This window comes from Chionomys nivalis, chromosome 26 (genome assembly GCF_950005125.1).
Source record: "Chionomys nivalis chromosome 26, mChiNiv1.1, whole genome shotgun sequence".
Classification (NCBI taxonomy): Eukaryota; Metazoa; Chordata; class Mammalia; order Rodentia; family Cricetidae; genus Chionomys; species Chionomys nivalis.
The window spans coordinates 1354621-1379700 of NC_080111.1; the positions used below are offsets into that span (position 1 = coordinate 1354621).

General features: G+C 45.2%; 2 protein-coding genes across 4 annotated transcripts; one reads left to right on the forward strand and one right to left on the reverse strand.

Moving 5' to 3' along the window:
* Positions 1–187: 187 nt before the first annotated feature.
* Positions 188–9261, forward strand: Clk1 (CDC like kinase 1). 2 transcript variants are annotated; one of them, XM_057758584.1, is made up of 13 exons: positions 188–326; positions 1750–1904; positions 2437–2662; positions 3600–3690; positions 4078–4144; positions 4737–4853; positions 4943–5109; positions 6639–6733; positions 6875–7004; positions 7789–7871; positions 8198–8277; positions 8548–8638; positions 8920–9261. In XM_057758584.1, exons 2-13 carry the CDS (start codon positions 1750–1752, stop codon positions 9061–9063), a joined length of 1446 nt encoding a protein of 481 aa, XP_057614567.1. In that variant the 5' UTR covers positions 188–326; the 3' UTR covers positions 9064–9261. The 2 variants fall into 2 exon arrangements, with proteins under 2 accessions (XP_057614567.1, XP_057614568.1); XM_057758585.1 differs by having other exon boundaries at positions 2455–2662.
* A 1224-nt stretch (positions 9262–10485) lies between these two features.
* On the reverse strand, positions 10486–24775 carry Bzw1 (basic leucine zipper and W2 domains 1). 2 transcript variants are annotated; one of them, XM_057758779.1, is made up of 11 exons: positions 24663–24775; positions 23610–23683; positions 19420–19596; positions 17943–18037; positions 16496–16561; positions 15656–15791; positions 14569–14849; positions 14311–14457; positions 13586–13724; positions 13039–13161; positions 10486–12511 (listed from the first exon to the last, which is right to left on the reverse strand). In XM_057758779.1, exons 2-11 carry the CDS (start codon positions 23671–23673, stop codon positions 12480–12482), a joined length of 1260 nt encoding a protein of 419 aa, XP_057614762.1. In that variant the 5' UTR covers positions 23674–23683; positions 24663–24775; the 3' UTR covers positions 10486–12479. The 2 variants fall into 2 exon arrangements, with proteins under 2 accessions (XP_057614762.1, XP_057614763.1); XM_057758780.1 differs by lacking the exons at positions 17943–18037; positions 23610–23683; positions 24663–24775 and having other exon boundaries at positions 19414–19497.
* Between the last annotated feature and the right edge of the window lie 305 nt (positions 24776–25080).

Below are 25080 nucleotides of genomic sequence, written 5' to 3' on the forward strand. Positions count from 1 at the left end.
TGACTGCGGTGTGGGGAGAGAGGAATTTTCAGAGGAAGCCTTAGGGAGAGCGCCACAGCCTCCGCGGTCCTCCCCTCCCACCTCCAGCCCGCGCCTACGCACCCGCGCACCCGCGACGGGCCCGCGCCTGCGCACTCGGGGCGCACCAGGCCCCGCCCCTCCGCGTCATCCGCGTCTTGGAGAAGAAGCCTGCGCCGAGGCCGTCAGCTCCATTTTGTGCCTGGAGTTCGTCGTCGTCGTCGTCGCTGTCTCTGTCGCTGTCGCCTTCGCCCTTCCCGCCGTCGCCTTGCGAGCTCTGTCAACGCGATCGGCGTCTCTGCGGAAAGGTAAGCCGCGGGGTTCGTGCGGACGCTGCCCCGCCGTGCGCTCCGTGAACCGCGCTGGGCGTCGCGGTGCCGGGCCGGCTCCCCGTTCCCATGGCGGCTCCCCCTTCCCGGCGGCCGCTCCCTCCGCTCAGCCCCGCCGAGCCCTCGCCTCTGGACCTGCCCGGTGGCGGGGACGGTGCCTCCGCCGGGGCGTCCCGAGCGAGAGCGGAACCAGGGCCCCCGGCGGCAACAGCAGCAGCGGCCGCGCCTAAGATGGCGGAGGCGCCCGGGCCGCGCTCGCCCCGCGGAATGGCGTCGCCAGGGCGCGGCCTCCGCACCGCTCGCTCTCGGAAACCCGGTTTCGGGGCCGATTTTCTGTCTTTGGGACCCAGGCGGGCCCCGCAGGCCGGTGTGGGCGCTGTGGCGACAGCTTAGAGATTCCCCCAAGGCGAAAGCGGGCCTCGGGGAAGAAAGAACTAAGGAATCCATTTGAGCTGGTGCAGAAGGCGCAGGGCTCGTAAAGACGGGTTTAGGATTTAGGTGGCTCCAGAGATTGTGAAATCCTTATTTCGACAGGGCTCAAAGGGTGTACTTTGTAACAACAGTGTTAAAGGTTAAAATATTTTTTTTTTCCTTCGTAAACGAAAGTTGTAAAACGTACTTGGAAGGGGCATTGTTTGCCTTTAGGAAACGGGAGGGGAGCGCCCTACGAGTGTGAATCATCTCCCCTCTTCAGTAAACAATTTCATCGCCGTCATCGTCATGGCTGCCCTGTCGGCAAATTGGTTGTTTTTATTAGTGAGGCCTGAGGTTTGCTGGCTCAGCACGAAAGGCAAGGCGGTTCGGCATACATATAATTTCCTTCTCGGGCTTCCCCCCCACGTCTCCATATTTTTCCCCTGTCTCCCTCTGCTAACGGTGGCGATTTACTTGAAGGAGCATTAAAAATGAAGTCACCTGTGGAACGGCAGTTTTGAGCTGTAACAAACACATCTAAACAGATAAAAGTTAGTTAGAACCTTCTGGAAGGGTGGTAAAATCTTACCTGGGCTATTTAGAAACCTCTTTTTCTACTTTTATAAATTTGGGCACAGTGAGAACGAGGTAGAAAATGTGAGAATAAAATTCAGATTCCAGAATCTGAGACAATGCAGTAATTTTTATGATTTCAAATAATTGACAACAATTTCAAAACTCACATTTAAAACAAAAGGCCAGTGCTGGGCCTGATATGCCTTTAATCCTAGCACTGCAGAGGTAGGGGCAGGCAGATCTGAGGTCAAGGCCAGCGTGGTCTACTTATTTCCAGGACCACTAGAGGGAGGTTATTTGGGGAAGAAAAGAAAAAACAAATCAAAACTAGCATGAATTTGTAAAGGAAGCTTTTACTTACTAGTGAACGTCGCAGAAATCGAATTTCATTAGGACCATTTGTCTTGTGTAGATGAGACATCTACAGAGAACTTACTATCATGCCTGGGATGAGAGAGATTGGGATTGTGGAGCCTGGAGCAGCAGCAGCCATAAGAGAAGGAGATCACACAGCAGTGGTCGGGAGCATAAGCGATGCAGATACAATCACTCCAGAACAACCGATGGGTAAGAGGGGCAGCAGGTCAGAGTACTGGCAGCGCTTGCAGAAGACAGTTGGGTCCCAGCTTCAGGGACGCTCAGTATAACCTGTAACTCTGGCTCCTGAGGACCGGTGCCCTCTCCTACACTCCTGGGCACTACCCGTACAGAGGGGCGCGTGCATGTGATCAAAATTAATTACATCTGCACATTAAGAAAATTCCTTTTTTTTTTCATTTGAACAGTGGTGGCACACGCCTTTAATCTCAGAGGCAAAGGCAGGGGGATCTCAGAGCTCAAGGGCAGCCAGGACCACACAGAGACCCTGTCTTGAAAAACAGCTAGTAATGTAGCTCAGGTGTAGATGGCTTGCCCGCTGTGCATGAAGCCTGGGGACCACATAACTGCGGTCACATAGTTGAATGGTCAGAGATTAGTGGTGGAATACTTAGCTTAGGCAAAGGCCCTGAGTTCAGTCCCCTACGCTTCAGAGAACTTGGGAATCGGTGTTGGGTTTTGTGTGTTTTGTTTTGGTGTATAAAGCAAACTTTTCTTATAGCTATTATCTGGGGAGCAGATCCATAAACGAGAGAGCGTATCATAGCCGGCGCTACGTTGATGAGTACAGGAACGACTACATGGGCTGTGAGCCGGGCTATTACTATGGAGAGCACGAAAGCCGATATCAGAACCATAGTAGCAAGTCCTCTGGTAGAAGTGGACGGGGCAGCTACAAAAGTAAACACAGGATCCACCACAGCTCTTCCCATCGACGCTCACATGGGGTATGCGCACTTTTTAACCTTCTGGAGGTTTTATTTCCCACAGACAGGAAGCAGATTTGTGTTGAGAAAAGTTAAGATTGATTACACAATCACAAGTCCAGTGGGTGCCAGGATTGTTCTTTTAGGATTTGTGCACTGCATAGGGAATTCACGAAAAGAGTATTTAGTTTTGTAGTAATAGACTTGTTAATGACTCCTTAGTTACTAATTGCCATTTCATTAGTGGAGGGGGATGACTTAAAAATTATTTTAAAAAATTTTTCTTAATGCTATTTTAAGAAGTTTTATTTTGATGAGTTCAATTAGTTTATTACAAAAAATTAATTAGGTACTTGTGTCAGGGTTAGTTGACTTATTTAACCTGTTTTGTAATCTTTCTCATTAAGTGAACTACAGATTTGAACTTAGTTTCTTGTATTTGAAAATCATAACAGATGACATTTTAATGCTATAATGTTTCGTGCCAAATCTTTTTTTCCCCCTCCCAAAATTAGCACTGTGGTTTACTGCTTTAATACCTATTTTAGAGAGGGAACCTTAATTTGGCCACAGTGTGCTACAAATAAATAGTACATCCTACAGTTGTGTAGCATGAAATAAGGACACTAGAAACCTAAAATTATGTTTCAGTGAATGCTACAGATAAGTATTTTAAAAAAGAAAAACAATTGTGTTTGTGTTTTGTTGCCTTACCATATTGAGTATCTTATCTGAAAATCTGTTCCTTGCCATGTTTTTCTCCTGTTAACATAAACTATGTGCCCTGTGAATTTCTGGGGACTGAATTTGAAATTGCTCCTGCCAACCGTTTGTGGCCTGGCGTGTATCTGAATGCCTGAATATCTCCCCGCTGAATGAATTTCGTATTCTGCCCTGAATTCACTCGGGTATATTGATTGGCTGGATGATCTTGGTGCCGCCCACTTGACGTTTCCAGAAGAGTCACCGAAGGAAAAGATCGAGGAGTGTAGAGGATGATGAGGAGGGTCACCTGATCTGTCAGAGTGGAGACGTACTAAGTGCAAGATGTATAGAATGTTTTTCAACACTTATTCACTTTTCAGATAACATAATCTATATGTATAGATTAAGATTTTAGGGATTTGGAAATCTTTTCTTTCTGTTTTTGTTTTGCTTTATTTTCATTTCTTTTGGTGGGAGGGGCTTATATCTTTACTTTCTTTAGAGTTTTAATATTGTTGTACAGAAATTCCAGAGCAGTAAATCAAGTTAATGCAATTAGCCTGAGAATGAAATCAATTGTAAGAATAGTTGTATGTTTTTGGATGGTGTTGGATGATAAGTAATTAAAGATGAGGAAATTTGTAGCATCTCCTAGAATAATCTGCACTGATAGCTTTAAGTACGTTGTTTCCACTTCTTGTTATAAGTGAGATGTATTTCTCTTTTTTTAGATGAGGTTGTTGATACTCTAGGTGAAGGAGCCTTTGGGAAAGTAGTGGAGTGTATCGATCATAAAGCGTAAGTTTCAGAACCTTGGGGTTCTTCTGTAGAGAAAATTAGTTTAGCTGATACCCATACAGGCTTTTTAGCTTGGGTCTTTTGACTTAGGCTGTAGGAAATTCATAGGTAAAGATACTTTCCCTTTGTTGGTGATTTTGAGATGGGGTCTTACTGTGCAGGCATGGAAGTGCTGGGGTCAAAGGTCTTTACCTGGTCTCTTACATTTTTTAAACAAAGCCAACTAAATAGTATTGTCATATACACACACACATATATATATACATACCAATTAAAGAATCTATATTCCTTAATTGAAGGAACAAAGGATAAGCCTGTAGTGATATGGTTAAAGTCTTTCTTATTTAGAAAATGGTGAGATTACTGATTCTGGTACAGTGAAAGATTATTTTATTGCTTAACTTTGAATTGCAGCATCTGCTTTTTTCTTTTTGAAACAGGGCCTCTATATATCCCTAGTTTTCTTGGAACTTTATAGGCCAGGCTGGTCTCAAACTTAGAGATCCTCCTGCCTCTGTCTCCACAGTGCTTGGGATTAAAAACCTAGCTTGGATTATCACCTTTTTAACTTGGATTTTATTCTCTCTAACAGGGGAGGTAGACATGTAGCGGTAAAAATAGTTAAAAATGTGGATAGATACTGTGAAGCTGCTCGATCAGAAATACAAGTTCTGGAACACTTAAATACAACAGATCCCCACAGCACTTTGTAAGTATCAAATTAAAACTTGGGGAAAAAAATCTCAGACTTGAATTGAAAGCTCTATTGAGGTTCTTGTTTTTTAAATGTGTTTATAGCCGCTGTGTCCAGATGTTGGAGTGGTTTGAGCATCGTGGTCACATTTGCATTGTGTTTGAACTTCTGGGTCTCAGTACTTATGACTTCATTAAGGAAAATGGTTTTCTGCCATTTCGAATGGATCACATTAGGAAGATGGCATATCAGATCTGCAGATCTGTTAATTGTAAGTTCTTGACATGCCTTCCAAACCTTAGTGTGAAACTAATGTCAGATTAATTTGGATCTTTAAAAAGAGAACCTAGTGGGGATGGAGGCTATAGTTCAGCACAGAAATGAGGCCTTTTTGTTCTGTCCCCATCACCACAGAGGACTAAAAGATGAGCTCTAGTGAGGGATTTAAACGTTTAGTCTGAGAATATGGATTGGTGGGGTGGGGTGATGGTTAAAAGATAGAAGCTTATTAAGAATCTGTTCAAGATGGGTGGTGGCGCACACCTTTAATTCCAGTTCTCAGGAGGCAGGGAGAGGAGGGTAGATCTCTGTGAGTATAGATAGTGATATAATGTGTGGTCTGGGATGTGACTTAAGCTGCAGGCATCCTTAGTTCCATCTTCAGAGGAGGCCGGGAGTGTGATAAGTCGATAAGAGTGCTTGCTTACCGTGTCCAAGGTTTTGGGTTTGTTCTGGCGCTGTGTAAACTGAATATGGTGGTTATGCCTGTAATTTACCTTGGTGGATGGCAAAAAAATCAGAATCAAAGGCCATTTATGACTTTGTATCTGATTTGAGATCAGCCTGGACTACTACATTAAAACCCTGTCAACAAAAAGAAAGGTGTATTTAAGACTGATTTAGTGTGAGCTCTGGAAATTTTAAATGCAACAAATTTCCGCGTCATTAGACTCCCCCGCCGTGCCTGAACACCTGTTTGAGACAGTTTCTCATTACATAGTTTTGAACTCCGTTGCCATTGACCTGACCTTTTAAGTGCTGAGATTACAGATGATAGCCATCATTCTCAGCTGACTACTTCTTACTGAGAGGCTAGTCCCAGCGAGCCTTTGCTCTGTCCTAGTGCTGAGATTACAAGACTATGCTACGACCACATCCAGTATCACTAGAGTTGGGGATTGATGGGTTTCAGTCTCAATGTACAACCTCAGGTCCAGGATCCTGCCCTGAGTGTTGTGGATAGATAAAACATGTATGGCTGAAATAACTCATTATCAGGCGTGTATTTCCCCACACCTCTGGTGAATTTTCTTACAAACTGAGATTATGTCTTACAGTACATAGGAAGACACCAGCGGTTTGGGGTTTAGATTTTTTCTTAGGGTTTTTTTGTTGTTGTTATTTTCGTGTGTGCAGAACACACGACTGTGGGTAATCGCAGTCCTAGGGTGTCAGATCTCCTTGATATGAGTGCTGAGAATTGAACCCAGGTCTTGGAGTTCACCAGTACAAGTACATTCTTACCAGACTGCCCAGTTTATTACAGTCTCAGCCAGATGGGGTGGTGTACATCTTTGAGCACAGGACTCAAAAAACAGGTGAATACCAGAGGTCAGTGTCAGACTGATCTCTACAAAGGGAGTTTTAGGAAAGCCAGGACTGTATAGAGAGGCCTTGTCACTAAGACTTGGGATTTTTATGCCCTCAACTTTTGAGTACTAAGATTATAAGCATAATTTATGATGTCAGGCTTGTAGTTTCATGTTTTTGAGACTATAGTGACTCTGTGCTTCTTTCCAGTTTTGCATAGTAATAAGTTGACTCACACAGACTTAAAGCCTGAAAACATCTTATTTGTGCAGTCTGACTACACGGAGGCTTATAATCCAAAAATGGTAAGTCCTTGTAACATCGTTGTTGTCCTTGTAACATCTCGTGGTGCTTGTAACATTGTTGTAGTCCTTATAACATCGTAGTGGTGCTTGTGAATACTTTGTTTTGATAGTTTGTTTTCATTTGTCACTTACGGTTTGCAGAAACGTGATGAACGTACCGTCATAAATCCAGATATTAAAGTTGTGGACTTTGGAAGTGCAACGTATGATGATGAGCATCACAGTACGTTGGTATCCACAAGACACTACCGAGCACCCGAAGTTATTTTAGGTCAGTGCTTGTTATGCTTTAACAGCCCACTCTGCTTTATTGTAGCCAACATTCAGTTTATGGTCCAGACTAGAGAATGTAGCTCTGTGGTACAGCTCTTGTCTAACCTGCCAATACCCAGGATTATCAAAATAGAAAAACAGTATTAGAAATTGTTAAGCCGGGCGGTGATCATACACACCTTTAACCCAGCACTTTGTACAAGAGGCAGGTGGATTTTCATGAGTTCAAGGCCAGAGCTTGGTCCACAGAGTGAGTTCCAGGACAGGCTCTGTAACTATTGGGAAACCCTGTCTCGAAAAACCAAAAGGAAAAATTATGTTAAGTGTCTTCAAATTGCTGGGCATGGTGGCAAACACCTTTAATCAGAGGCTGGTAGTTCTCTTGAGTTAGAAACCAGCCTGGACCACATACTAAGACCCTGTTTCAAAAACAAAAACCTTGAAGTCTCAACTTACCAGCTATGGAGCTAGCATGTGGCATAGCCTTTAAAAACGATTGTTAATATGTTGTTAATTGTGCGTCTTAGAATTGGCTCAGACAAACCCAGGTATGATGTGTGTATAGTCCCAGTCAACTACGTCCAGAGCCTGACTTATTGTCTGCCATGCACCAGACTAAGTCAGGGATACTGATCTTAGTAATGCTCCTGGAGTGTTGTGAACAAAGTCAGTGCAACATGAAATCCAGCACCTTACACCTTGAGGGCAGGGTGTCACACTATATTCAGAAAAGTGTTTCAGAAATGAGGTTTTCTCCCCTGACACTGTGCTTTGCTTTACAGCCCTAGGGTGGTCTCAGCCATGTGATGTCTGGAGTATAGGATGTATCCTTATTGAGTATTATCTTGGATTTACAGTTTTTCCGGTGAGTGGCAATGATGTGTTTTAGTGGCTTTGCATTTCAAAAGTGTAAAATAACTACTTTAATTCAAAGAATATATTTACACAATAGGTTTTTTCTTGCTACTTAAAAAGCACAAAAAAAATTAGAATTGTGTAATTTGTCTTAGGCAGTGTTACAAATATTGTTAGCAGTTGTCACCAGTCCTATAGGGATGACCACTGGCAAACTTCAGGCTTTGACACTGTTTTGTTCTGCCATTTTGATGATTCTTCTTTGTGACTGCGTAGTTGGGACTAGAGTGGGTGTGGTTTATATGAATTATTGGTTAACAAGTGTTTCTATTGTAGACTCACGATAGCAGGGAACATTTAGCAATGATGGAAAGGATTCTTGGCCCACTGCCAAAGCATATGATACAGAAAACCAGGTATGTGTTACTTGAGTCGTAGCATCTTTAATACCACTATTTAAAAATTTTTTCGTTAAATAGCATATTACATTATTGATGGTGAATAATTTAGCATTTCTATTGCTTGGCCAATGTCTAAAATCTTAACCGCTGAGCCATCTCTCCAGCCCTTCTTAAATCTCTCAAAAAGGATTTAACCTGGAAATATTTAGTAGTTGATGCTACTTCATATCTTTTTAGGCTCAAAAAAAATAATAACACAGTAATGTGAATGTTTAACTGTTTCAGGAAACGTAAATATTTCCATCATGATCGATTAGATTGGGATGAACACAGTTCTGCTGGCAGATATGTTTCACGGCGCTGTAAACCTCTGAAGGTGAGCTTGGATGGTCGTAAGGTAACCACTTTGACCCCACTTTGGGGGTGTAGAGATTGAATCCAGGCCCTCATAGTCTCCTGCTGACTTAGTTTTGGTTTCTGAGACAGGGTCTTGCTATTCTATGAATGTGTAGTCCAGGCCTCCCAGTGCTAGGTTTACAGCTGTGCCTTGCTGTGCTTGGCTTATCATCCAGCCCCCTTTCTTCTAGAAACATTTTAATAATGGTTTAGAGAAGGATTTTTGTGTACAGCAGATGGTAAGAATGTTTTCTGTTTCAGGAGTTTATGCTATCTCAGGATGCGGAACACGAGCTTCTCTTTGACCTCATTGAGAAAATGTTGGAGTATGACCCAGCCAAGAGGATTACTTTAAGGGAAGCCTTAAAGCACCCTTTCTTTCATCCCCTTAGAAAACACACATAGTGTCAGAGCTCTGAGAGAGACCTTACAGACTGCATCAGTCCAGTTGTAAATATACTAAGTTATTTGTATAGCTTTGTACATTTCTTAGTGTTTTTATTGTTTATGATTTATTAAATACATGGCCAAGCCAAACAACAAGCATCTTTCAGTAATCATAGAATGACTAATTTGGAATAAACTTTGTGCTGTCTTTCTGTAGTCATTTTGTTTTGGGGTGTTGCTCCCCCCCCCCCCCCCAAGACAGGGTTTCTTATGTGGCTAAGGCTGTCCTAGAACTTAATCTGTATATGTACCAGGCTTGCCTTGGATCTCCGATCTGCCTGCCTCTACCTCCCAAGTGCACCACCATTGCCCAGCTTCTGCAGCTAGAGTCTGGAAATACTTTATTTTTTATATATGGGTGTTTTCTGAAGGTTTCTGTAGTAAAGCAGTTTTTTTTTTTTTTTTTTTTTTTTATCTTCATTCTGTGGACACTGGAGGTTGAGCTTCAGTGGCTCTCTACACATAGAGGTAGAATGTAAGCGTGGTGCTTTGCTTTATCTGGGCTTCATGTGTGTGGGACATTTATTTTTTTGGTTTAGGTGTGTTGGTTTTTTATTTTTAATCCTGGCCAGAGACCGGTGGACAAATCTCTATGAGTGAGTTTGAGGCCATTCTGGTCTACCAAGTGAGTTCCAGGACAGGCTCCAAAGCTACAGAGCTGCCTTGGGGGGAAAAATTGAAAATTTAGCCAGACACAGTGCATAAAGACGTTTGCCAATAGGTTCGACAACCTAAGTTTGTTTGATCTTTGGAATTTCTACATGGATACACAAGAACAAAAATGTGTGACTTAAATACCTTGAGGGGTTTTAAGAATTGCAAATTCTCTGCTACCAAGGGGATTCCAACTCCAGAGTCAACCCTGTAAAGGTAAACCTGGGTATTTAATAAATCCTTCAAGTTCTTGCCTTGGGATTGGGGAAGTGGTTCAGTGTGCAAGAGCATTTGTGCAAGCACTAGAACAAGGACTAGTGTGGGGCACTCAGGCAGGTTCTTGGATGGTGGAAATGATCCTCAGTCCCCAATCTGCGATGATACAGGGTGTGGTAAATGCATATTAATCCCAGCACTGGACTAGACTCAGACTTGTAACAAGTCTACTGGCCTTTTCTCCATTGCTAGGATTACCCCCGTGCCTACCTCATCTGGCTTCAAGGATTGGCAAAGCCTTACAAAGCACCAAGGTCAAGGTACAGATCAGTTAGGAGGTGATTCACAGACCCAGTATCAAGAGGAGAGAGGTGGGTGGGTGGGCCTTTTCCAGCGACCTTGATATAAAAACAAAAGCTTTTTACATTAATTTTAAACATTAACCTCTCTAGGCTGGTAAATTTGTTCTCAGAGGAGAACGTTTTATGTATAAAGCACAGACACAGCACATAGTGTATATTAAAATTTATTGGGAGGTCTATGGGGAAGTCTGGGGATTCTGATAATGAAAAGCTTGCACACAGCTGTGGTTACTCCCTTGGTCACATGCATTTCCCCTTACACCGTCACTGTGCCAAGTAAAAGATGTGGCGTATTGGTCTCTGGAGGTTTTATTAAGAACAGTACTTCTAAGGACAACAGTCCTAGTGAGGTGACACTCATCAGTTCTAAATACATAGTACAGCATCCCAAGACATTGAAAGCCTAGGAAACTGACACCAGCTTAGGAAGTCAATCAACAGTTACCCATCATGGTTAAAAGCAGCTTCAACACCTCTACTAGAATTACATATAAGAGGCCAGAGGTTTGGCATTGATGTTGATAAGTAAACACTACTGTGTATGAAGGGATGTATCAAAGATCATGATGTAGTTCTGGAAGACTCCACACTCTTTCACTATACACAGTATATAATAGACGGTGCGTTCAAACAGCGGTAACATGCAAGGATCTGGGTGTAGAAAGGGCAATGTAGTTTTAGCTACATTGGAGTCTGAGAGACAGGAGGAACTGTTAATGCTTACACAGGAGACATTGGAAAGCACAGCACACAGTACACCATTAGGGATCAGGGGGATTTGCTGGGGGGTAAAAAAAAAAGACTGATCTATAAAACCTAAATGTAAGGATGGACTTTATTTTAAAAATTAATTTTTAGGACTACAAATTACAAAAGAACAGCAGATGACTACACAGAATCTAGTGAATACATTTGCCTGTCATGGAACTTCATTCATTTTACAAATTCACCCCACCATCAATGATTCTGCTACAATGTTCTCAAGGCTACTATACCTTTATTTCAAATTATATTACATGGTATTCTCTCAAGATAAGCTTTAAATACCAAATTATTGGCTTCTAAGAATGGCACCTTCAAAAATGGGCAATTTTAACTTAGTCTCTGGTGGCATTATTCTAGTCTATTTTATCAATTAAACTCAAAATGTTCACCTTTAGTCTTTTCCCCTATCAACTACAGATGGATAGCAAAAAGAAAAGCAATGAAAAAGGCAGCCATTAAAATAAATGAGTTAATCATTTAAAGTATTTGGCTCATGGCAATTAAAAAAATGGCAACTAGGGTGTGTTACTAGGTGTTTGACTATAGCAAAGGAAGCCAGGCCATACAGTCAGGTGGGAGACGGCTGTGACGCCTTTCCCCTTCGCTCCAGGTGAGGAGTCGTGTTTAGATCCTGGTCAGTGACCAGATTCTTTTGGGTCCCTTTCCTCACACAGTACCCAGCTGTGTCCTGAGCAGAAAGCTGGCGAGAAGAGCATGGACTTTATCCGCCTGCAAAGATACACTAGGAAAAAGCTCAGCCTTCTTCCTCCCTCTGCCATGTGTGACTTCTCAAACTCAGGTTTGCTCTCCATGGCACACAACATCTGGGCTAAAAGGACAATAAAATACTCATATAGAACCAAAGGTCTAAACACTCGGGATTCACGTTAAGGACTCAACTGTCTACAGGATCTTTACTGATAAGCAGGGCTCTGGACATACTAAATTATCACACAAATCATTGCCTTTTGAGACTTTGGATACTTTTACAGTTTAATTTGCAAACAGAATTTTTTGTAACAAATTATTTTTAACCAAATCATATCTCGAAAACTGTTTCTATAGAAAACCCAGGGAATAAAGTGAACTGCTCACTGTGGAAGGCCTTACATCACATCATTACAGTAGAAAAGACAGGAGGTAGAAGGTAACTGACATCAGGTTCAAACTCTACAGCCCTGCAGCTCCTTAAACACGGCTTCAGAAACCAAACCCACTGTTTCCAGGAACCATAAAAAGTTAAAATAAAAATTGCCATGAAAGCCCTTATATCATGCTTGATATAGGGAGGTAGGAAGATGTAAGAACCAGGACACATGAGACATGACATTTTATCTACAACTCCTGTTTGCTTTACTGAGGATGTTGTCTCAAAATTCAGTCACCTTCTTCAGCTTCAGACTCAGACTCTAGAAGAGAGCGAAACAGTCAACATCATTTCAGGAGGCCAGCGTCCAGTACTTAAACCTTCGCAGTCATGTAAGAACTTGAACAACATCAATGAGAACATGTGTATATTTACGCAGCTCAAAAATCTCTATTTCCCTACCGTTTAGTATAAGATCCCATGGAAAGATCTAGCCCCAGTCTGACCCCTGCAGAAGGAAACTTGTTCCCACACGTGGCGACCACACTCATACACATACACTAAATACAAATATAATAAAATTTTAAAGAATATTACAATGGTTAAAGTCTAGTTTCCCCTCTGGGCAGAAAAAGAGATAACCCTGGGTAATATAAAGAGTAGAAACCTCCCCAGATACAGAGTGGCGAAGGGAGGAAAGAAACCCGTGTGTACCTGTAACTTACTGCTGGGAGGTAGAGGCAAGGGAACAGCAACAACTTCAAAGCCATTCAGGGCTACACCACCAAGTTTTGTCTAAAAAGACAACACAAACCAAACGCTTCAAACAATCTACAGAGGAAGACTTACCCTCTTCAGCATTTTTGAGCCATTCTACAAACTTCTTCATCTGCTCAAGGAAGACACTTTTCCCCTTTGCAACGTGTGCGTCTTTATACCACTTTAGAATGGGCTCTTCACTCAGGACTTCAGCTACAAATAACGACACAGTAGAACTTGGGACACAATCTTTCTACCAAAGCACATTAAGGTACTAATGCCTGCTTGGCACTTGTTTTTCTGTGGGGATAAGGCAGGTGGGGTGGAGAGATTTTCACTTGTGGTATTATTTAACTCGTCCACAAGCCTCACAAATGTTCTAATAGCAATGTACCAAGTAAAACCACCCAATTCTGCTGCACTACACTTGGGAGGCAGAGGCAGGTGGATCTCCCTGTAAATTTCAGGCCAGTCAACAAAACAGTGATAGCCTATCTCAAACACAAACAGAACAACAACCCTCAATTTTAGTACAGATGACTATTTTACTTTGTGACTACAGGAAGCTCATGTCCAGACACTCCTTATTTCTAGTACTTACGGACTTAATACAACTTTTACAAGACTGAAGACTTACCTTTATAAAAAAGCACCACTATTTTCTGGAAGGCTTTCATGAAGTGAATGTTGTCATAGCAGTACTCCTGAATCTTCAGTAACAGGGTCAGCTCAGACTGACCCTGCGTGGTAAAGGCAGCGAGCAGAGGGCTGTATTGCTTTGAGAAACAAACAAAAAAAGGGCTCACTCATTATAGTAGTTATCCATTACAGAATTCCTACAATACAGAATGCAACTCCCTGTAACCACAGTGAATTATAATCAGTTCACTAGTGCACGGGACTAAAAAAAAAAGCAGAGCAGAAGAATACACTGAGCTCTGTGTGATGAGTGTGCTCTAGCAGACCTTCCCGTGTCTTGACTCCCTCAGCAGCACCAAATCACAGGCTTAAATTACTTTTAATTTATGAACCAAATGAAGTCAGGTCAGCCTTAAAAAGCACTGTCAACACTAATGTCCACGCACAGTGGATCACCCACCCCCTGCACCACCAATGTGTTGAATCCTTCAGAGCACCAGATCTCAGCCTTCCTACTGCTGAGATCCTTTGTTCCTCCTTTATAACTGTAACTCTGCTACTTTTATGAATTGTTATATAATTGAAAGGGTCATTTGACCCACCCCTAAAAGAGGTCATGACCTACATGTTGATAGCCAGCTCCTTGGATGAATACCCACTGATGGTCCACACCACCCACCACCTGAAGTGCGACTTTGCTCTACCAAGGAGCAACCCCTGTACCTTCAAGTGCTTGATGGCTTGTTCTGCTACAAGCTCCTCTTTTTTGTTCCACTCGACGGTGCTCATCACACTCGACCAGACGATCCCAATGACGACTGGTTCTGGGATGTTGTTTTTTTTCATCTCCTCCTTGACATACAAAATTATCTGCAAAAAAACCCAAAAGTAACGGTCTACCTCCTCTGACCCACTCACACACGTGGCAGACAGCCACGTATGCAGACAACAGACATACATACATTACACAGAGTAGCTTACGTCTTTGAACGGATCCCCACGGGACATCTGCTCCTGAAGTTCTTTCTGGAGCTCCTTCCGCGCCCCGATGGTTTGCTGGTTGCGGACGTACTCCGACAGCTCCTTCAAGCCTGCCTCGGTGAAATACTTGGTGAAGTGCTCGACGCTCTGCTTATTGGCAGGGAACAGCTCCATCAGTCTGTTGTCCATGCTGACTTTCCGGAGACTTGCAGCAACTGCATTGATGTCTTTTTCATTTATCCATGATTTGAAGAGCTTTACAGCAAATGCTGCTGAAACCCCTGTAAAAGAAAGAAGCTTATTTAACAGAAGTACCTGCCTCAGTTTCTTCAAGTCCAGCCAGAGCTTCCACTTCCCTGTGCCAGTGTGACCATTTCACGCCATGCCTCGTTTTCCATTGAGTCAGCCGAAGTTACATACTAGCCAGTGCTACTCTTAGAATTAAAGGGACCCCACATTCCCAGCAACTTCAGAGTATGGAGGAAAAAAATGACTGTAGGGGAGGGATCGAGGCTCAGCTGGGAGAAAGCTCAACCTGGACTCTAAAAACACACCCCAAACTTGGGTGCCAAAGGTATGAAGCAAGTGCTCACACTAAGGAGCGCTTAAAAACGTTTTCTTTTAGCCGGGCGGTGGTGGCGCACGCCTTTAATCCCAGCACTTGGGAGGCGGAGGCAGGCGGATCTCTGGGAGTTCGAGACCAGCCTGGTCTACAAGAGCTAGTTCCAGGACAGGTTCCAAAACCACAGAGAAACCCTGTCTCGAAAAACCAAAAAAAAAAAAAAAAAAAAAAAAAAAAGTTTTCTTTTAAAGGGACTGGATAGATGGCTGGTTCAATGGTTAGGAACACTGAATTCGAATCCCTGCACCTTCATAGTTTATAGCCACCATAACTTTAGTTCCTGGAAACCCAACATTCTCCTCTAGTCACCCAGGATTTCTGCATGCATGTGGTGTACATAAACTCACACATACATAAAAATAAATCTTAGCTAAGGAACATGCTCCAAGCACACGCTCTGTCGAAAGACTCTCACACGCACACCAACAGGAAGGCACGCGTTCACAGCAGCTCAGGAGCTAATACCTTCTTTAACCAGATTCTCATTATAAAGGCTGTTAAGAATGGATGCGTTAAGGGTCCCATTAGCCAGAAGAACCCCAGTCAACATGGCGAGCTTGTTCCTCTCCGACTCTGAAAAGCCCTTCAGGAAGAGCAGTAACTGTAAGAGGAAAACGTGAGGGTTAGAAAGCCTTGCATTCTGCTTGAAAAAGTAAAAGAAACTGCATCAGCTCTGTGGCCCACCCATTCACGTTTGGATCTGTTACAACTCATGAACCCTAGTCTCCTTAATGTCTGTGTCTTGGTCTCATCACACACTCACCCTACAGGGTTTGTATCAACACTGGAGAGCTACAACAGAGCTTTCCTGCTGCCTTCATTATGAAACATCTGGCATCAGGACCCAAATACAAGCAATCTCTTTAGATCTTATGTCCTGGTCCTTCACCCTCCAGCTTCTAAACAATCCCTAGATTTGCTTTAGTTTTTTTTTCACACAGGGTCTCTCTCTCTGTGTAACCCTGGCTGTCCTCAGACTCACAGAGATCCACCCGAGAGCTGGGATTAAAGGCATGAGCCACCACCACCCAGTTAATCCCTAGATTTTTAACTGCCATTTGTTTCAACACAACACCCATTTGTTTCAAAGACTAAGTGACAATGTGTGAATTTCAAATATTTCAGCATACTAACAGATATACTCCCCCAAATTGTATTTCAATAATAGTCTACTTAAACATCTAAAACTACACCCAACACGTGGCTGACTTGGAACATTTCCCTTTCTGATCCCAGGCTAGAAGACTGAACTTGGTCTTGCACATGCTAAGCACAGGCCGCACTGTACCCAACTCCTTCTCGTACCTTTTTAACTTCATCCTCAAAACCTTTCTCCAGGTATTTGTAGCGCCTTATTAACTTGTTAAAAACCTAGAAGAGATCAAAGTCATTTCTAGAACCAAAAAGAGGCCTCTCTACTGGACAATCTCACCACATACTGAAACTAAGAACACTTGAAACCACTCCAATAACTTACTACTTTATGTTAAGCAGTAACATCATAAAATACAGTTCTATTTTCCCTAGACAGACACCAAATTCCAGGCTAGAGACATCAAGTTCTCTGCTGACAAACAGCATAGATTTAACCATGATGCTGAATGCACTGGGAAGGCTGAGGCCCGGGGGTTCCAAAGTTCAAGCCTAGGCTGGGCACAAAGTAAGCTCCAGTCCAGTCCAGTCCAGATCAATTAACTCATCTCTTTTCTTCAAAACGCAAAGACGGTCTAAAGAATGGCTCAATATGGCAATTCCAATAGAAAACTGACTTTTCCTCTTGGTTCCGGCTCCTGCTCTGGCAACTAGGCCCCTATCCTAACGGTTGGTGCTTTGTGAGTTTAACCCCCCAAAATAAATACCCCTTTAAATCCTAAAAAAGAAAGAAAGAAAGAAAGAAAGCTGACTTTTCTGTTCATCCTAGCTTTTTTTGATCTCAATCTCCTGAGTCTGGGAACATAGGCACGAATGCCCACATCCAGGTCAGCATCTTCCTTGCAGAGGTAGGCTAGGGGACTCAAAAAGGCGTTCATGCTGTCTAGGCTGGCACTGAACACACTGTATACTCGAATTCCCCTTTATTCTTCTGCCTCAATTTTTTTTTTTCCTTTTTTAATGTGCATTGGTGTTTTGCCATGGGTTTGGGGCCCCCTGGAATGGGAGATACAGTTGTGAGCTGCCATGTGGGTGCTAGAAACTGAACCCGGGTCCTCTAGAAGACCAGTCAGTAGTACCCTTAACCACTGAGACATCTTTCCAGCCCCTGTCTCAACTTCTCAAGTGCTGGGAGTATAGGAATGCGTTATCCAAGCTGCTTTACTGCCTTTCTTAAAGGGTAACTCCAGAGAAACACATCTGGGGCTGGAGAGTGGACTTTTAGTTAAGAGTTTGGTTCCCAGCACTAACCACAGGCAAGCTCACAACCGCCTGTTACTATGGATTCAGAGCATCTGATGCCACTGATCTCTAAGGCTACCTGCACTCAATGGCACACACCATAATAATTTTTCCACCAAAAGAGAGAAAAGAACAAAGGCTGGGTTTGCTGAGGAAGGCAGATCTGAGTTTAAGGCTAGCAAAGGCTACATACTAAGACTTCGTCTCAAATTTTTTCTATTTTATTCTGAAGTTTCTAATCTACTATATTTTATCAAGACCTAAACCCTTAAAACTTAATACCTGTAACCCACACCAAGCAGAACATCCCTTGGACACCCCCAGACAGACGGCAGCTATGATGGACAGTCTCACTCACCTGAGCAAATGCTTGCATGGTCTCGAGGTCTTCTTGTGCTGCGAACACGCAGACATTTGTGCGCATCATGTCGTCTGCCAGTGTACCACCTGGGGCTGAAACACAGTCAACAGTGAATTCATCTTAAATGGGGGATCATTTCAGCCTTACATACTAATAAGGGTTTCCAATGTAAAACAAATAAAGTAGTAACAATGTAAAATAAAACAGTAGCACTCGAAGATGAATTACGTTTCAGTCAGATGGCTCAGTGGATACAGGTAAGATGAATAACTGCACAACAACTAAGCAAGATGTAAAGTAAAGCAAGTAAAGACTCGATGAGCAAAGGCTTGCCACCAAGCCTGCAGGAACCTAATATCTACTACACATGCCCACATAGATACATGTACATACAAAATAATGTAAAACTGTTTGGTGAGAAAAACTCAGTAAATCAACCATTTAATAAACTCAGTAAATCAACCATTTAATAGTGCCAAACAGGCTAAGTGGAGTGTACAGATCTGGTTTTGATTATATTCAACTTTCTGCACAGAAAGTAACTCTTTAAACTTCCAAGGAGATTGAACTGTACCTTTAAGGAAGGATCTTGCCACTTAGCCCAGGCTGGCCTAGAACTCATGATCTTCCTAATAACTGGATTACTGATACACCACCATAACTGGCTCAAAATCCCATTTTCCATATTCTAACAAAGAAGGCAAGCTAAGACGAGAGAAATTTCTGCTCAAGGGTAGCCTGAGCTACATCTAAGAGAAACCTTATCTTAAAAGCCAGTGGGTGTGTGCGATCTGCAGTGTAGACCAAGACTGTGTTAATTGCATCAAAGTCGGACAGCAGGCCAGATGTTCACCTTACTCTTCTCTTTACTATCTTTGAAAAGTTTCTTGTTCGTGGTGGCCCAAGCCTCTAATCCTAGTACTTGGAGGACATAAGAATCCTCAGCAACGCATCAAGTTCAAGGCCAGTAGGGCTACATAAATGAGGCCATGCCCCCAAACAAAGGGGAAAAAAAAGAGGAAAAGTCTGGTCAACCCAAGGGCATCCTAACCTATACAGTGACCATGTCAGCCAGGGGTGCATAGGAAAAGCATCTCAAAAGACTCCTCCTCCTCCACACACGCACACACCAGAAACTTCCTTTAGTAAATACTTTAATAAGTTTGGGCTTGGGGGCTGGGCTGGAGATTGTTCAGTGGTTAAGTACACTGGGCTCAATTCCCCAGTGCCTTAATGGCAGGTCGCAACTGTCTGTAACTTGGTTCCAGGGGATTTGACGCCTCACATGGAAATACATGCAGGCAAAACACCAATGCACATAAAATAAAATATATAAGTAATAGCCCTATTTCAAAATTCCCAACTCCCAGCCCAGAGGGGGTAGAAAAGAAACAGAACACATTGAAACCAATCCCACCCTCTCTGGCTTTTCCATTACCCCTGTGTGTCACACCCACAGCTTCCAGACACTTACCCAGCATTCCGCCAGCCACCAGGATGTCGAAGAGTGTTTCTGCATAGCGGCGGTAGTCAAGTTTTGCTCCGGAAGCATCAAGAAACTTAGCTACTGCTTCCAAGTCAGTACCAGTTTCACTTAAGCCTTGAATAATGCAGTCTTGAAACTGAGTAGGGTCAAACCTCTCTTTTTCATCTGCAGAGAGAACAAAGTTATCACAGATGGCACAACCAGTACCTTATGAAGCTAGGTAACCAAATCACCAAGTTTTGTTTAACTCGATAGCTGGAGTATCCAAGTATCCAAGACTTGAAACAAGTAAGCTTGATAGGAGAAAGATTAATCACACCCAGTGTCCCCTCTGCAAGGCCAATCCATCTGGCCAGTACCAGGGGGCCACTCCACTTCTGCAAGCTGAATGTACTAGGGCTTCCTGCTCCCACTGTCGCCAGGCTGCTCCCCTGAGCACTAACCCGTACCAGCCGTGGAGGCAACAAGCCTTTAATCCAGCATTGGAAAGGCAGAGGCAGGTGGTCTGTGTTCCAGTCTGTTCTATCTAGTGAGATCCTGTAACATCAGCCTTTCTATACCATGTAGACTTTATTCCTCTGAAAATGAGTGCATTCGAGTGCCCACCCAGCCGCCTTACTTTCTCCCCCAGACAGGGTTACCGGTATTTGCCTAACTTTGTAGTTCCACCTGCTAGAGAAGTAGGTACAGAATCCAGTCTTGTATCTGCTATGCTACTGAGTTACCTCCACAGCCCAGCCCCAGCTCTACTAGGGGATAGATACAGAGTATCCGCCTAACGTGTATCCATTTTATTAAGACAGTCTCTCGCTGGACCTAGAGCTCACTGATTTAGCCAGACTGGCTGGCCAGCAGGTTCCAGGATCCTCCTGTCTCTGCCTCACCCATGCTGAGTCATAGGCTTTCATGAGGGTCAGGGACCCGGTGCAGGTCTGCATGCTGTGTGGTCAGGGATCCAGTGCAGGTCTGCATGCTGTGTGGGTCAGGGATGCAGTGCAAGTCTTCACGCTGTTTGGGTCAGGGATGCGGTGCAGGTCTGCACACTGTGTGGTCAGGGATGCGGTGCAGGTCTGCACACTGTGTGGTCAGGGATGCGGTGCAGGTCTACACGCTGTGTGGTCAGGGATGCGGTGCAGGTCTGCACGCTGTGTGGGTCAGGGATGCAGTGCAAGTCTGCATGCTGTGTGGTCAGGGATCCGGTGCAGGTCTTCACGTTGTGTGAGTCAGGGATGCGGTGCAAGTCTGCACGCTGAGTGGGTCAGGGATGCGGTGCAGGTCTGCACACTGTGTGGGTCAGGGACGCGGTGCAGGTCTGCACGCTGTGTGGTCAGGGGCCCGGTGCAGGTCTGCATGCTGTGTGGTCGGGGACCCGGTGCAGGTCTGCACGCTGTGTGGTCAGGGGCCCGGTGCAGGTCTGCACGCTGTGTGGGTCAGGGACGCGGTGCAGGTCTGCACGCTGTGTGGTCAGGGACCCGGTGCAGGTCTGCACGCTGTGTGGGTCAGGGATCCAGTGCAGGTCTGCATGCTGTGTGGAAAGTAATTTTCTCAGTTTTCTCCTCAGTCCCTTTCTGGTTGTTTTTGAGACAGCATCTCACTTGCTTCAGGATGGCCTCAAACTCACTATGACCTTCAATTTAAGATCCTTCAGTTTCCATATCTTAATCTCTGGGGTAGATTCTAGGGCCTTATAAATGCTAAACAAGCACTCTTCAAAACTACGTCCCCAGTTCTGTTTTGGTTTTTCCTCAGACTGGGTCTCTAGTGGCCCTGGCCGCCCTGGAACCCACTATGTAGACCAGGTTAGTCCTAAACTCAGAGATCTGCCTGTCTCTACCTTCAGATTAAATCTCTACTAGAGATTAAAGGCGTGCACCACCACTGACTGGCTGTTTTGTTTTCTGAGACAAAGTTTTGCTATGTAGCTGTATGCATGACCATACTACTCTCTAAGTTTTTGGTGGTTCTCTCTCCCCACCCCCTTTTAACAATTTATTTAACTTTATGTGCACTGGTGTGAAGGTGTCAGATTGCCTGGAACTGTGAGCTGCCATGTGGGGCTGGGAAATGAACTCAGGACCTCTGGAAGAGCAGCCAATGCTCTTAACCGCTGAGCCATCTCTCTAGCCCTTTCCCTTTTATGTGTCCACAACACTTTGGCTTTTCTTTTCAATCTAACTATTCATCTGGCTTTAAACCCAGTAATAAGCTTAAGAGGTCAATCTTTCCGGAAGGGAAATTACACAACTGAAAGACTACACTGGCTAGTAGTTTAGAGCAGTTATGCGCCCTGAAGTCAAAACACTTGATTGTTGGGCTGGGCATGGTGACATACACCTTTAACCCCAACACCTGGGAGACAAAAGCAAAAGCTTGAGGACAACCAGGGCTTCGTGGAGACCCTGCCTCAAAACAAACCCCCCAGAACGAAATCCCGACTTCTACTATACCCCGTGCATTTGTGCGACTAACTACTTTCTTCCTTTAAATATAAACACCTACGTGCACGTGTGTGCCTGGAGCCCCAGGAGGCCAAGAGTGGGGTCTGTATCCCGGAAGTGGAGTTACAGGCGGACGTGAGCTGCCAATCAAACCCAGACACTCTACGAGAACAGTGCGCTTAACTGCCGGGACAGCTCTTCCAGGCCCAAATTAGCCATTTTCAATATCTACATTCCCTTACAAAACAACGTGTGCCTCAGTTTCTGTGAGTCTCCTCTAACCCTGCCACTGACGTGCGACCCCCGCCCTGGGATGTCTTGCTTGGCCAATTTGTGCCAGATGATGGCACCTGAATTCTCACATTCGCCAGCCGAGGCTAGATAGCTGACTTTTTTATATACCAGCAGATAAAGAAGTTATTTTTTCTTGATTTTACTAAAAGCCCTGCCTTCAAAATTCCCTTAGGTCCCAGATACCCTGAACCAGGAGGCCATGAAAGATTCCTTTTTTTTTTTTTTTTTTTTTTTTTGCTGTTGTTACTTTTGTTACTCTCTTGGGGGAGGCAGGAGGAAGGCTTAAAAGAGGGTCTTTTATATCCTAGGCTCGTCCAGTCACTGATAGTGACTTCTGCCTCAGTCTTATGGGCATATGCCACAACACACCTGGTATGAATGATCTTTATCTGACCTTAAGGAAGTGTCACCTCCCAGATATTACTAATAAAAAGTCATCTGTTACTATCAATTATATTAGGAGGAAGCCAGGAATCTACAAACTCTGAGAATACGTACTGTTCTTCATTACTGACAAATTGCTTTAAAGACCATTCACTGGATAAATCTATACCTACAAAGACTAGAACAAGATATACTTTGACTTTATCACAGGGGGACAGTACTGTCACATGTATGTCAAACTGTCTATGAAAACCAGACACCTAAGACCAGTAGTCAGTGCAGTCTCAATTTCCTCCAAACCATTCAACAGGTTAATGTGTGCTTCGCCGCTCCCCCCTCCCCTCCCCGAGACAGAGTCTCATCACATAGCCCAAGCTGGTCTAGAACTCACTAAACAGATCTCCATTTACTGGCCTCTCCACTGTCAGAATTAAAGATGTGTGCCACCATGCCTAGTCAATGTGGGTTTTCCAAGAACACCACTTCAACTTTTCCTTTGGTTGATTAGGTTTTTTGAAACAGGGTTTCTCTGTTTATCTGTTCTAGAACTCAGTCTATAGATCAGGCTGGCCTTGAACTCAAGAAGAGATCCGCCTGCTTCTGCCCCCTAAGTGCTGGGATTAAAGACAGAGCCCTAACTTCAATCCTCAAATTGGATTGCCAGCAGGAGCTCATGCCTTTAATGCCAGCATTTGGAGGTCAGCCTGAGCTACAATCTGAAACCCTTGCAGGGCGGTGGTGGCACACGCCTTTAATCCCAGCACTAGGATCTCTGTTAGTTCGAGGCCAGCCTAGTCTACAAGAGCTAGTACCAGGACTGACTCCAAAGCAACACAGAGAAACCCTGTCTGGAAAAACAAAAAACAAAAAGAAAAAACAAGAAAAAAGAAATAAAAATATGAAACACTTAAAAAATTACAATGGGAACCATATTCTACAACCAGCCAACTAGAAGCTCGTTTCTGCTACTTTCTCTTGAGGTTTAATAACATGCAGTTGACTGTGAGAGGAAACCGAGATACAAAATGTCTGAAGGCTTAAGGAAGATTTGTAAATATTTACCTCTTTTTCTGGTTTTAAAACGCTGGCCTGATAGCGTTGGTTTTTGCTGCTTTTGATTATTCATAAAAGACACCCTAGGAAAAGAGAAACAGGGCCTTAAAAAGCGTCTGTTCCATCTTTGTTTTAACTTCTAAAACAAAGTATCAAACCTTAGGTCAAAACCACAGCTAACAAACCGTGCACACTTTCTTTCCGTTCATGGGCTCACCAAGCCAGTGCAGTGGAAGCGTCCCTCTCCAAGAACCCCTTTAACGAAGTCGTGGAACGACACTGTCACCCTGTAGGGTGGCTGATCGCCTATCACGAGCCTAATTGCTCAGTCTCTCCCACACTTCCCTTCGGATCGCCCACTTCTTTCTAAGTAACCAGAACTCTGCGGACCATCACGGCCACGGCCGCACCACCCCGCACTCCAAAGTGGCTCCTGGAGCTTTGCACCCTTTTCCAAGCTGCAAAACGGGAGCCGGCCGCAAAACGCTACGGCCCGAGCCGCCGCCTCCTTCCCCGGGGCACGTGTCTCCCCCGCATCCACACCCTTTCCCGTGCCTCCCCGCCTCGGAGGGCCCCGACCGGCTGGGACTCCGGGGGAAGCTCCGGGACGAGGGGGGGACCCCCTTCTCCACTGACCCCGTCGCCTGCGGTGGTGGCCGCCGCGCCGAGCGGACCACAGGCGCCGAGGCGCTGCGCGCCGGGGCCCCCGCCGCCCCGTACATCCGCCCGCCCTCCCGCGAAAAACAGCAGCGGCGGAGGCGGCGGCCGCGGCGGTGGTGGCTGCGGCTGCGCCCCGCCCGCCGAACCCCCCCACGCCTACATCACCCAACAGAGGCTGCGGTGGCTTTGTTACCCAGGCCGGCCGGAGCGCACACACGGGGCGCGCCCGCCACCCCGGCGCCCCGCGGCCTCGCTCGCTCGCCCGCTCGCCCCGGCGGCGGCCACGAATCCAGGCCTCCCCGGGCCCCGCCGAACCGCGCCGCCACCCACCCTTCGCCCTCCGCCGGGCCGCGCCGCGCCCGCCGCCGCTCCCCGCACGGCCCTGCGCCGCGCTCGCCTCACCGAATTTAAGGCGGAGAGAAAAGAGCCAGAAACCCCCGAGCTGGCGGCGACTGCGGCGCTGTCTCCTCTGCGACCGGAACTAACGCGAGCAGCAGGGGAGGAAGAGGCGCCACCCCCGCCCCGGCCGCACGCTCTCGCGAGATTTCGACCCTGCGCCGGTTCGCACCGGGGGTGGCGGGGGAACGTGAGGAGGGGGACAACGCGGTCCGGTTCCGGGTGGCCGCCACTGCGGGGTTAGGATTCTCCGTTCCGCTTTGCAGTTCTACGCCCGCCCTGATGGATGCTTGGATCGGGATCGTTTCCTCTCTCTCTCTCTCTGTCCAGCCTCTCCGCTCCCGGTGGGGATGGAAGGGGGAAGACGCCCCTCGACGGGCGCGTGATGGACCCGTCCGCCCCGTCCTGGGGTTGGGGGCCGATG

Bases quoted from the DNA above. Each gene is read 5' to 3' on its own strand.
- Clk1 (XM_057758584.1), top strand. From the start codon at position 1,750: ATGAGACATCTACAGAGAACTTACTATCATGCCTGGGATGAGAGAGAT. The intron at 6,734-6,874 runs GTAAGTCCTTGT...TACGGTTTGCAG, and splicing joins AGGCTTATAATCCAAAAATG to AAACGTGATGAACGTACCGT. The intron at 8,639-8,919 runs GTGAGCTTGGAT...TTTCTGTTTCAG, and splicing joins GGCGCTGTAAACCTCTGAAG to GAGTTTATGCTATCTCAGGA.
- Bzw1 (XM_057758779.1), bottom strand. From the start codon at position 23,673: ATGAATAATCAAAAGCAGCAAAAACCAACGCTATCAGGCCAGCGTTTT. The intron at 19,597-23,609 runs GTAAATATTTAC...TTCTCTCTGCAG, and splicing joins TTTTAAAACCAGAAAAAGAG to ATGAAAAAGAGAGGTTTGAC. The intron at 12,512-13,038 runs GTAAGTCTTCCT...GCTCTCTTCTAG, and splicing joins GCTCAAAAATGCTGAAGAGG to AGTCTGAGTCTGAAGCTGAA.